Source organism: Tribolium madens, unplaced genomic scaffold (genome assembly GCF_015345945.1).
Source record: "Tribolium madens isolate multiple individuals breed KSU strain unplaced genomic scaffold, Tmad_KSU_1.1 Scaffold_20;HRSCAF=117;Tcas5.2_LG4, whole genome shotgun sequence".
Lineage (NCBI taxonomy): Eukaryota > Metazoa > Arthropoda > Insecta > Coleoptera > Tenebrionidae > Tribolium > Tribolium madens.
In genome coordinates, this window is record NW_025400985.1 from 12,173,540 (window position 1) to 12,186,866 (window position 13,327).

Below are 13,327 nucleotides of genomic sequence, written 5' to 3' on the forward strand. Positions count from 1 at the left end.
TTTTTTACCCCACTACCACATCCTCAATCACACAATATTCGATTATTGAAATATATTCAATTGCAGATTAACAAAAATAATTTGAATTTTATCATTAGGGTATTCAATATTTCTTAATTACAAAGAATCTTTTATTTATTATTTGTTTATCAAAACTGAGGAAAATTAAAACGGCAACATTGTGTAATGGAAGGGATTTAGTGAGGCCAACTTTTGAAGTTAAATCCCCTAGATTCTGCAATTTGATTTATCGGATGAATTTGGTGGATTCGATTTTATATCAAATGTTGGATGCACTTTTTTATTAAGCTGTTGCCGGTTTATCTTTACATTTTTTTTAAATAATTTTAACGTTTTTAAGAGATTCACACAGTTTAGCCTGGGGGAATTTTACGAGAATTTAATAAACTGGAATTAAATTTAAAAATTTTGTGGATTTGATCACAGGATTTGATTACTTGTGGCTCCATCGGCCGGGGTGTTGACAGCTGCAATTAACTTAACCTAAAAATTGCCTTACTTTCGGAAAATATGTTTAAAAAGTATTTTTTRGAACAGTTGCTCTATTTTTGTGCGCTAACGTCTATTTTTACAGATTCGATGAAAAGGAAAGCATTTCCGGTGTTTTGCAGTTGAAATCTTCGGTTCAGAAAGGGATCCGGTCGAAACTTGTGGATTGTTACCCCCATTTGGAAGGTTTTATCGACAATATTTTACCGAAGAAAGATGCACTGCGTATAGTAAAATGGTGAGAATTTATTTAGCGAAAAGTCCGTTTTAATCTAGTCTTATTTTCAGCCATGACCATGTAGAAATTATTGTGAATTCAGCGGGAGAGCTGCTCTTTTTCAGGCATAGGGAAGGTCAGTGGATGCCGACATTGAGACTACTTCACAAATGTACGTTTTCACCATTTTGTTGAGCTTAATGTAATGGAAGTGTGTCACAGATCCGTTTTTCCTGCCAATGCTGCAAGTCGACAAGGGGGCTATTAGGTTTGTATTAAGCGGTGCGAATATAATGTGCCCGGGACTGACGTCACCTGGAGCAAAAATGACTGAAGTCCCGAAAGACACAGTCGTGGTAAGTAAAAAATTATATAAAACTAATTAACTAATTAAAATTAAGGCCATTATGGCAGAAGGTAAACAACATGCTTTGGCTATTGGTAAAACAACATTATCCACCGAGGACATGTAAGTATTTTCATGGTTTTGGTTGATGTTAAAGGCAAATGTTTCAGAACGAAAATTAATAAAGGAATAGGAGTCGAAAACTGCCACTATTTAAATGATGGTTTATGGCAAATGAAACCTGTAAAGTAACGTTTTGTATTTATTGCCTAACAATAAACAATTTTTATAAATAAATAATCGTTTTTGATTTGGTATCATATACACCGGTTTGGTGTACATTTGGTTGCATAAATGCCGGCGCATGACAGGAAAAATTCCTGCTGCGTTCGGTAGTTTTCGCTTCAATCGATCGTCCTCAAGCTTGGCTTCAGCGATTCCTGCTGGTGTTTCTTCCACAGCGATAGCAATGTTGGTTTTGATAGTAGGAATCGGTGTTCAGTGCTATACGGTTGTGTGAGTGACATAATACCGGCGTATGTTTATGTTGTGCCATATGATGAGTAAAAAATGACATCGACGACTACAATAAGAAAATCCTACGGGAGCAGAAAGATCTTTACCTTTCCTGAAGACTATTCTCTTCGATCCCCGAAACAAAGACCAAGTTCGGCGAATCTTCCCAGGAAGAACGAAGAAGCCACCAAATTAATTAAATACATTGATGATAACATCATCGGGAAAAATAACGCCTTTTTGGGACCATTCGGGCGCAGAAAAGGTAATTTTTAAGTCTCGACTGGGATTGTAGTAAACAAATAAATCCGGTGAAGTGACATTGCCAGCTTGTTTGCTATTAATACATGGATTTTGCCACAAATGCACTGATCGCCCTTGAATTCCGATTTTATGGAACACGTGATGCGCTCCTGCAGAGATTTTTGCCAAATAACTTCCCAACATTTAAATTTTTTCATTGCCAAAAAATTAATTTTTGACCGAATCATGAATTCAAAATCGATTTTTGCTATTTACAAAGGTTGTTTTGTTTGCAGGAGTGATTCATAAGTCAAGCATAATTAACACAATGGAAGTGTGTTATCATTTTGAATAATTTATTTAAAAGGCGAAATCTTTGAAGATTTTGTGTACGGTTGCAATTAGCGGTGAAAATTTGCGTCAGTGTAAAAATGTAGTATGGATGAATTTAAATTTCTAAAATGACTGTTTTTTTGACTTGATAAAATATTTTTTATTTTGCGAATAACTCACTTGCTCGGCTTCGTCTCGTCCGAAAATAGAATTTGTCGCAAAAACTGTATTTTAGATTTGGGTACTTGTAACAAAAATAATTATTTGTTAAAACTTGTTTGTAAATTGGTTTTTTACAGCCTATAAAATTCTTAAAATACCTCAAGTTTGCAGTTGGTAGCCGCTATTTATTTATGTTACGTTTTTAGCCCAATTAATTGTGGAAAAAATCGCGTCTAATGTCGCAAATTTCCGCGAACCGAATTGAGGTCGCTGCAAAAATTGGTCAAATAGGCCAGCAGCTCGTCTCAGAGACAATAAAATAATTTGTTCGCGGAATTGCTAATTGCCCCATAAAATTAGTCGCGATTTTGCTTTCATCCTGCGTAACCACTAGACAGTGTGTCGCTGCAGTAATAACTCAGGTGGGAGCAAAACTTCAAGTTGAACGAACCGACTGCGACTTAAGTGGGCCAAGGGATGGTCTTGTTTTCGGGAATGGGGTGCACGTGCCGTCGTATCGATCGCGGGGTGACCTACCCCCACACCATCGCTGGTGGGGCCACTATTACGTCGTACAATAACCCCGAAAACTGATCACAAACATATTATTACCCTTTGAGTGAAAAATCGACCAGTTCATCGCCCTTTCTCGAATCACTTGACAAGTTTTCAATCAACTTGTATGCAAATATTGTTCTTGGAATCGCAATCGCGATTTTATTTTTTAAACATGTTTGGCAATTTGTGGTTCTTGAGACGGTGCCAATTTCGTAACCAAATGCGCCAAACTGACTTTTCAAATTGTGTGTAAAGGAAGAGGCATTAATTTTGGCCCAACTATTTAACCACCTGTTTTTCTTAAGTGAGGTCGAAGGCCTCTAATTGAAACTTGGCTTTTACGAGCGTTTTATGTAAAAAATGAACGGTCAATGAAATTAGAGTGAAGCTTTTTTAACTTGTTTTTTGGCAAGAATTTAACAGAAACAAAAAAATTGCTGTATACAATAATTTCAACAAAACATTTTCGAATCTGATGGGATTTGACCACCATTTCTAGCTATTTTTCTATTTTGAGTCTCCAACAAGACTATTAGCAAACTCCTTTGGGTGCGTTAACAGCCTAGTGCATTTTATGTTTTTAATGTTGGTGACAATGCCGTTGGAAGTAAATTTTTCAATAATATTTTCAACTTTCCGAATTTTTGGTGGCGAACATCAAAAACCTTACAAGTTGATTTTCAAATTACAAATGATGGTGATTCGTGATATCACCAACTGACATAAAATTCCCTAAATTTGAAAATGTTTCAAATCAACATAAAAACCGGAAAAAAATAGAGGGAACAAAAATATTTCCTAATTTTTTTGGTGATTTTTTTAAAAATTGTAATTTGTAATGCTGTAATTTTTTTGGTGATTTTTGAAAAGTTGTAATTTGCAATGCTGTATCTCATTGAAAAATGGTCGTATTTAGATTAAAAAAACGAACATTTTCAAGCTTTGAAATTTATAGGCAAATTTTTTTGTATGCTACGGTTATAACGCAATCTCAAGAAATAGTGCGAGAAAAAATTGAAAAATKTTTGTTTTTTCTCATTTTTTTAACCTTTTTTACAATTTTCCATTAGTTATTTGTTAAAGTGTTCAAAAAATCGCGCACTTCTTTAAAAGGAAGTCCCCCAGAGTACCGAAAAAATATTTAAAAAATTCTCTGTCAAAAAATTTTGACATTTATTTTTTGACATTTGACTTTTTTTAAGTCTATTTAATGATACTGATGATCTTGTATATGTTTGTTTATAATCATATACTAAAGGTACAAAAATTTTGTCAATAAAAGCCACAAATAACACTAAACAGAATTACAATTTAGGATACAGCTTCTTTGTTTCCTCTTCTAATAGCCTGTAGCAAAAAAACTTGGAAAATTATTTTTCTAACAGAAATAAATAGTTATAGTGCAAAATTTAAACTCTCATAACTTCGGAATTTTTAGAGATTTTTTTTTACATTTTTCTTSTTGTCTAGTGCACCGCCCGATGACACAGTGTCACGGAAGTGCGTGATTTTTTAAACACCCTGTATATAATTTAGATTTTTTTTTTAAATTAATTAATTAAAAAAAATTAAAAATGATTTTTTTTCATAATAATTTTTCAGTACCTGTATTATTTCCTAATTTTTTTTATAGATTTAAAAAAAATCCAAAAAAAATATGATTTAATTTTTTCAAATTAACAGTTAATAAATTTTGTTAATTGTTAATTTGTTCCGAAAATTTGAAAAAACCAATACTAAACAAACAATACTAAATTTTTGAAAAAAAGRAATAATAATTTTTTTTAATTTCTTGGATTTGTTTTCTCCCTTGCCATTCAAGCAATCTTTTGTTCCTCAACTCGCTACTACGCTGCTCGTAGCGCTCGTTTTTTAAAATACTATTCTTAAAGAATTAATTACTCTTATTGTCATGAATGGCAACCAGTTCGCGTGGCAAAAAGAAATAAAATCGCTTTCAGTCWCTTGGTCATGGTTAAAAATAGCCGGTGAAAAAGGGGCACCTCCATTCAATACAACACGAAACGCTTGACATTATAATTGAACAATGAAAAATGTAAAAGAAGTGCGAACAACCCCAATCGATTCAAGGAAAATGCATGTCTCGGAGTTGTTTTGACGTAGCTTTTCAAGGAAACAACAGTAATGACACGTTAAAAATCCTTTTGTGGAATGATGATGCAGTGTAGCGACTCAGGAAATGATGCCTATTATTAATAGTCCACCTGGGGGTTAATTATAGGCAAAAGGCATTGACCTCGCGTTTTTTTAAAACCCTTTGACATTGACTGATTGTGGGAGAGATTAGGTGGTTTAATTGTCCTCGAGTGACCAACAGGACAAATTTATTAAATGAGTTAGTTAATTCACGGAAACAGTCAAGAACAAGTAGAACAGAAAATGAAACACAAAACCGACCCTGATGAAGCAATTCAGCTAATATAATCGAGACGAATACGCGTTTCAATAACACCAATAACGTCAATGAAAATTTTTTCGAAAAAGACGGAAACCTCTAATTTTAGAATGCACAAAGCGATGCTAATATCAAAAATAGAATTTTATTGGGTGCGACTTCCTTTTCCTCCTCAAATCGAGAAAGTGGTAAAAATAGAAAGTTCATGTATAACCCGGAAAATTACGATTAATAAACTTTCTTGCGATTTTTCAACCTTGACATTGCTCAGAGTTGCGTCAAACGCATTTATTTCGAATAATTTCTCTCTGGAATCGAATTCATTCCCGGCTGAAACGTTTCATGGCCAAAACAAGGCCACCGAATTCGCGACACGCGTGGATAAACAGTGTCATAAATTAGACTTTTGCGACCATTATTCCCAACTTTCTACATGCCAAACAATTAATTTGAATAAAAAGCGGATGACATCATCGTCATAAATGAATAAATCTTTGATAAGGTTGATCAAAACAAGTACAGCTGGAGGGAATGAAAGGCGACCAAATGTCTAGCTAAACCATTACGAAACTGTAATAGCACCTATTTGACATTTACTCGAGGGCCCTCCTTACGCAACCAGTTGCGTGATTGATGGCTTTTTGCAAATTACCAGCTGGAAAAACAATTTTGCACTAAGTTCAAAGTTTATCGATATTTACATAACTGGACAGCCAGTTCAACGATTGGATGACGCCAATTTGGCTACCGAGCTCAAAAAACAATTTCATCAAACATAAATATTTATAAATTGATTGGTATTCAACCAAGACGCTTTTTTGTTGAAGGATATTCACATTCAAGTGAGTGTTTAGGAAGACGGGCTGTTATCTCACGATATGCAAAAACATTGAAGGAAATGTCAATTTATATAATGATAACTTTAAAAAACATCACTGATAAGTCGTAACAAATACTGAAGGGCTGAACCTTGGGATTTTAATCTACGAAAATGTGAGTCAAAACACGAAATTTTCGGTTATGTTCCACTCAAGCGCCAATTTATTGGGATAATACGTTGTTGGCAATTRATTCAGTTTCAATTTAAGACGAATCATATTATTAGAACGTTCATTTCCATTGTGGAGTATTCAAGTGTCTTGAAATTGTGCCATTAACAAGATCCTTTCAGGTTATTCATTTGTGGTCAAATAACACGAATTTATTAACATTTTAATTTGCACACTCTAGACATGTGTGCGACGATAGGATCAAAAGATTAAATCTATTGTTGGGCACGATATTTTTTCTTTGTTTGCAAGTATTTTGTTGTCAAGTAGGAATTATAGTTCGTATTGTTTGCCATTTTTTATTAATTTATTTGGTTTTTTTCTGTTGTCACAGTAAAATTTGGAACTTTTAGTGGAATAACAAGAAAACAAATTTTTTTATCATCTAAGTGCTCAAATGAGAAATTATATTAATGTTTTCTTATATCTAGTCCAGAAGTGATTTTTTAGTACTAATTGTTCCGGGTTGGCTCAGAAAATGTTTTAGAAAAAACAAATGTGTTCTACTTTTTTTTACTAACTAAAGTTAAGTAAAAAAACAGAATAAAAACAAACAAGAATTATAAAATATTGCTTTTATTTTGCTAGTTCTGAAAATTTGAAAATTGCTTTTACTGTAAGTTTATGACCTACTGCAGTAAATCAAAAAGATTCATAACAGAAAAAATAAGTTCATGAACCCATCGGAAAATTTTTGCCAGACTCGGGATTTTTTAATTAGCTTCAMTAACTGAACAATTCTATCGATTTTTGATGACTGGGAAAATTAAAAATCGCCAATTCTGGACTATATTAAGAAAAATCTCTAAACATGAAGGATAGAAAGTGTGTAATTTCTTGTTTTTTGGAATATCATCTGTGAAAAAATAAAAAATTAAAGTAAAGAGATTATAACACTTTTGGTGAAACACAAATTTTTGAAAAATGGGTTGAAATGTGTTTTACTTTTTTGGAATTGTAATTTTTATTATGCTTAAAATTTTTTATTAATTTATTTTTTTCCTGTCGCAATGTAATTTGAAAGTTTTAGTGGATTAAAAGGAAGAACAAATTTTTTATCATATAAGCGATATTTTTTCAGTCTCATTGATGTGAAAAACTGAAGAATGAAAAAATTATTGCTTTTAGTTTGGTAGACCTGAAAATTTGTTAACGGCTTTTACTGCAAGTTTATGACCGACTTCAGTGAATTAAAAGATTCATAACAGAAAAAATAAGTTCATGAACCCATGGGAAATTTTTTGCCAGACTCAGAATTTTTTTAATTAGCTATATCACTATAACTGAACAATTATATCGAATTTTGATGACTGGGAAAATTTAATTAATCTTCATTAAAAAAATTGTAAAAATGAGGAATAGAGTTGTTTTTTTGGAAAATCATCTGTAAAAAATTAAAATAAAGAGAGATCTAAAAGAATAATACTTTTGGATTTTTGGTGAACCGCATATTTTGGAAAAATGGGTTAAGAAAACAGTTTTACTTAAAATATTTGTTTTGTTTGTTTAAAATGTTTGTATTTAACTTTTTTGGATGTTTTCACACTGCTAATAAATCAGGTAAACTCATGCATTTTGATGAGAAATTTCTTTTCGATTATATAACGTTTACCCAACCCAATGTTTAACAATTCATGTATTCAATTAGTCTCACATTCGCAGACGCTAATAAAAAATTGTACAAGGCTAAAATGTCTAATTTGCTCGTGTATGAATTGTAGCAAAAAGTGTCCTACATTTAGCTATCATCATGTCGTTTATTAAATTTTTAAATACTTAATTCTTTGTGTGCTAAAAATACTAATTTCGTAAGGGTGGCAACTTTGACCCGTCTCGTGTCCGATATTTTTCATATTGTATTTATGGCACTTTTTCAAGATCACGAACCATGTCTACTTTTAGAAATATTGACGACTTGCCAACCAACACTGGGAAAGATCACTAATTCAGGGATTTAAATTAATTGTAGTGCAACTTTGTGGTGGTTTTGGCCGTTTTCCAGCCTTGTTAACGTTTTGTTTCACTCAAGTTTTGATAATTTCAAAATACAACACGTGCTTGACTAGGTATTATACTTGAATAAATATTGATGGATTTGTAAGATACGCAGATTCTTCAAGCCACGTGTCCCCCACATTCGGTTTTACACATGGCTTGCATAAAATATGCCAAGTGAGCGATAAAATGACGAGTTGCTATAAAATTCCAATAAACAACTAGCACTAATTGAAAAATCAAAACAAGAAAAATCATTCGTGATAAGTGGAAGGATTCGGGGTCCTATTGATATCATTAAGGACTGATATAAATGTGGGTCAGGATTAGAAAWCTATTGAGGGTTAAAATACAAAGCCTTGCTCTGGAAACACGTTAGTTTAGTTAATTATTACTTTCAATTTCCTGAAATTGTTTCAGGGGTGGGTTCAACGTGCCACTTTTTAAGTGTGTCGCTTTGTTTTAGCCCAATTAAATTTTAATGATCACATGGAACAAACAAAATCATAAAATCGAGTTTTGATAAGAAACATTAGTTGAAGCAAACTGTTTTGCATGTTTTGTGGAATTAGATAATCAGATAATATTTACGCGTGGGCTTTGTTTTCTTATCAACTCCTGTCTGATACTGTCTGGTTTATAAATAGTGTCCAAAAAATTCATTTTCACACTATTTCCGCTGTTTATTCAAACAAATATTCAGAGTGTGAAAAGTCCTTGATTTGCTTGCGATCCAGCATTCCCATTTTATTAAAACAATGCTGATTTTAGTGTCGATAAGGTGATAAATTCAAGTTTAAGGTCTCGATAAGTTTTTTAACGTGGAGTAAACATTTATTTATTTTTTTGAAGGTGCGAATCGCCCACGTTTGACATTTCTTATCTGCAACTTTATTGTAAACAAAACTATTTATCAAACGTAGATTTTTTCAAATTTTTTGCATCGTTGTATCGAGTATTGGGACAACCGTTATATAAGTGCAGTTTGATTTTCCAAGAAAATTGACGGCCTACTAAACTCTTGTAATTAAGTAAATGTTAAGGTATCAATTCCTAATTCATCGATTAATTTATTACTAAATTAAACGCTCCGTAATTATTGGTTTTCGAAGTTGCAGTATTCCTCCAAGACAACTTTCTAAATATCTTTGCAAATTTATTAGATCAAGGCTTGGCAGTGGGTTCACCTGCTATTTTCGAAATTATTTTGCAATAATCAGCTGWAGCATCCGAACTTTGGAAGTTTCCTTGTATTTTGTGTTGGTTTTGAGATAAAAACGAAACGAATACCGCTAATAATGCGACTGACACGTGTAAGGCGTAGGCTGTAATTATGGAATTTTTTCATAACTTTGTTATTTGAATCTTACTCACACCGGTATGTAGAAAAAATTTTTCCAAGTTTTTTAACTTGGAGACAAGTGACGACAGATTATAAAACTAGAGTATATTAAAAGAGTTGGGACACTAAAAATTTTCTCATTTTTTTATATACCGTGTTCAAAAAATCGCGCACTTCTTTGAAAGGGAGTAATTGGGTAGTCCACCAGAGTAGGTACTGAAAAACTGTTTAAAAAATTCTATCTGTCAAAAAATTTTGACATTTGACATTTTTTAAAGTCTATTTAATGATACTGATGATCTTGTATATGTTTTTTATAATTATTTACTAAAGGTACAAAAATTTTGTCAATAAAAGCCTCAAATAACATTAAACAAGTGCAAAATTTAAACTCTTATAACTTCGAAATTTTTATAGATAGAATTTTTTAAACATTTTTTCAAAACTCTGGGGGACTACCCAATTGCTCCCTTTCAAGGAACTGCGCGACTTTTTGAACACTCTGTACATCGGCTGATGTATAACAATAAGATTGGTGGCGTTTCCTTTAAATTTAACAAAAGGTCAAAAATATTTGTAAAATATTATAAATAAAAAATTGACAAATAAAAATTAAAAATTYAAATATAGGAGATCTATAGTGTTTTTCAGTGCCATATTCAGTGCTTTCACAAATTTGTTTAGCTTTCAAAAATGACAAATCGTAAAAAGAGCATATCATTTTTTCATAACTTTGTTATTTGAAATCTTACTCACACCGGTATGTAGAAAATTTAATTTAGCCAAGTTTTTAACTTTGAAACAAGTGATGACAAATTATAAAACTAGAGTATATTAGAAGAGTTGGGAMACTAAATGTCAATTTTCTYATTTTTTATATACATAGGCTRATGTATGTAACAATAAAATTGGATACATATCGACTTTAGGGCAAAAACATTTGTAAAATAAAAATTCACAATTAAAAATTAAAAGTTCAAATATAGGAACTCTATAGTGTTTTGCAGTGCCAAAGCCAGTGCTTTCACAAATTTGTTTAGYTTTCAAAAATGACAAATCGTAAGAAGAACATGTAATTCAGTTCAATTAAGTTTTAACTAAATTGTTCTAGGAATGTGTTCATTTTCTACAAATTTTGAAAGAGAATTTAACAAATAATACACTTTATTTAAAACACAATTAATTTCTTTTCATAATTTAATAAATACTTACAGATTTGTCAACAAGAAATTATCACCTAGGATTTGAATTTTTAGGAAAATTACGTTTTCCAYGTTGTTTGTAACTAGAATTTTCAGAAGTAATTTTGAATGCTTAGGGTTGGTTACCCCTTGTTATTGACGGTTGACTTTTTCTGACAACTTGCTGTCAACTGTCAATTGAGTTGTCTATACAAGCTGACAGGTGACTTAACGTAAATGTTTGACACTAGTTACAATATCTTTTGTTTGTCGCTACAAACCCACGTAACCAAATTTATGTCAACYTATGCACGAATATMCCTAAATCCTAGGGAGTAATKTCTTGTTGATACGATAATACTTACTCGCGCCTTGGAGAAAAATTTCAAGAAAGATAAGATACTAGAAATATGTAAAAAATTATCTGTCAAAAAATTTTGACATTTGACATGATTGTGTCTATTTAATGATACTGATGATCTTGTATCTGTTTTTTTTTTAATAATTATTACGTAAAGGTACAGTTGGTGGACAAAAAAAACTGGTACAATCAATTGCTCAATGTGTACCAAACCAAACTTTTGAATTGTCACCCAATTTAAAAATGACCGTTGAAGCTCTTTGAACCTAAAGAGATGCTAGATTACTTGTGTTATTTATAAAACCCTTGTAAATGTAGACAGCTTTRAAAAACTGAACTCCAACTTGATGTTTGTGACAATGTCATAACTTTTACAACCTTATTTGTAAAAAGCCAAACTTCTGGTTTTTCGACTTATAGAATTGTCATGTTTGTCTCAGTTTTTTTATGTCTACCGACTGTATAAAAATTTTGTCAGTAAACGCCACAAATAACATTAAACAGAGTTACAATTTAGGATACCTCTTCTAATTGTTTGTAGCAAAAAACCTTGAAAAACTATTTTTTCAAGAGAAATTAATATGTAAAGTCAAAGTGTAAAATTTAAACTCTCATAACTTCATCATATAGAATTTTTTTAACATTTATTCCATGTTTCTTGTATCTTACTTTACATGGTATTTTTCTCTGGGACGCGAGTTCTAGCGCACCCTGTATATGTAGACATAGGAACAACAAATTGTTTCGATTTGCTGTATAATTCGTCTTTCTCTTACTTCAGGAAACTCTATTGATTGCACTGTTTTAACTTATGGACTTTGCAAAGTTGTGTAAAATTATTGTTATACTGTTATACACTTTATCTACATAATACAAAATTGGCTCGGTTTGACGTTCAGTGTCACAAGTCTTCAAGGAACTCTAATAAGACAAGTGTATTGTTTCCAGTCAACATTTGCAAGCAGGATAATGAGTTTTTGTTGTCATGTGCTTAAAATGTGTTATAAAAAAATCACGATTTTTATCAATTGTGACGACTGTTTGGACACCTTTATGATTGTTGACTTATCTGGCCATAACCAGTTTCGTTTTATCTTAGTCAAGTTAGCGTTTAATTAATTGGTTTRCCTTTGCGGAATTTTTAATCGAGTTTTGTTAATTTGCATGTTGATTGTCATACGATTTAAAAAGCGACGAGTTAACCTTTACTTGAAAAGAATTCAAATCGATGTTAGTCGCATTTGAATGTAATTTGCAACCTATGGATTTTTGTAAGTTTCTGCACGGAAGGTTGAATTATATTGCTTCCGGTAATTAATGCAAATGAAAATGATATTTCACATCGGGATGATTGACTGAATTTGTTTCAAAGTGCCAAGGCTTTTTCTTGACATTGATGCAGATCAGACGGGGTGAAATGATGTTTGTCATTGGTATTAAACACTTCGTAGGCGTATTTAAACATTGCTCTTGTGGCGCGAAGGTTTGTTGAATTACAAATTCATTATTGATAATCTGTTTACATTTACTGTCAGAAACATAACGAATTGCGAAATTAATTTCACCCATAATTTACAATGTTATTGTCTTGATAAGTTCTTAAGCTATTTTTCTAGGTCATGCTATCTCCAAAACGTGCAATATTTTAATTAGTGCACGACTCTTATCATCCATTACCCTCTTGAACCCTTTTCTGCATACAAACTGACGCGTTTTATTTATTCCAGCTGTTTATTGCGATTATGCGGCCTCTGGGAGATCCCTTCAATTCATCGAAGAATATATCACACGTGAAGTTCTTCCAAGTTATGGAAATACACATTCGACTACTTCCATAACGTCTCTTCAGTCCACTAATTTTAGGTGAGAGTAGAAGAAGTAAAAAAGAAAATTTGGACGATCTTTACGTAGTTTAAGGTCAAAAAACAACTAAACGAAGAATAATGCGTTTTATTTTTTCTCAAATGCAGTTTTCTGATGTTCAATCTATTTATAGAGTATTTTGGAATTTTTATTGTAAGTAATGAAAAATATCAGGAGTAAACCACATTTTAAATTTTACACACCAGTTTTTTTCTTTGATTTCTTCTGATTTTTT

At 31.9% G+C, this 13,327-nt stretch overlaps 2 protein-coding genes across 3 annotated transcripts in view; both read left to right on the forward strand.

The window, feature by feature from the left end:
• The first annotated feature begins 444 nt into the window (after positions 1-444).
• LOC123004977 (malignant T-cell-amplified sequence 1 homolog) lies at positions 445-1,370 on the forward strand. Its single transcript, XM_044398547.1, has 6 exons — positions 445-542; positions 596-748; positions 799-899; positions 950-1,083; positions 1,129-1,196; positions 1,244-1,370. Exons 1-6 carry the CDS (start codon positions 532-534, stop codon positions 1,323-1,325), a joined length of 549 nt encoding a protein of 182 aa, XP_044254482.1. The 5' UTR covers positions 445-531; the 3' UTR covers positions 1,326-1,370.
• A 124-nt stretch (positions 1,371-1,494) lies between these two features.
• The window catches only part of LOC123004976, a 20,252-nt gene continuing 8,419 nt past the window's right edge, over positions 1,495-13,327 (forward strand). Inside the window, exons 1-2 of one of the 2 annotated variants that reach the window (XM_044398546.1) lie at positions 1,495-1,854; positions 12,957-13,092. In XM_044398546.1, coding sequence (XP_044254481.1) covers positions 1,644-1,854; positions 12,957-13,092 — 347 coding nt within the window. In that variant the 5' untranslated portion in view covers positions 1,495-1,643. The remainder of the gene's footprint in view (positions 1,855-12,956; positions 13,093-13,327) is intronic. The other variant, XM_044398545.1, reaches the window with a different exon arrangement.

Excerpts from the sequence above, each read along its gene's own strand:
- LOC123004977 (XM_044398547.1), top strand. Across the intron at positions 749-798 it reads GCACTGCGTATAGTAAAATG|CCATGACCATGTAGAAATTA; the intron begins GTGAGAATTTAT and ends TCTTATTTTCAG. Across the intron at positions 1,197-1,243 it reads ACATTATCCACCGAGGACAT|AACGAAAATTAATAAAGGAA; the intron begins GTAAGTATTTTC and ends CAAATGTTTCAG.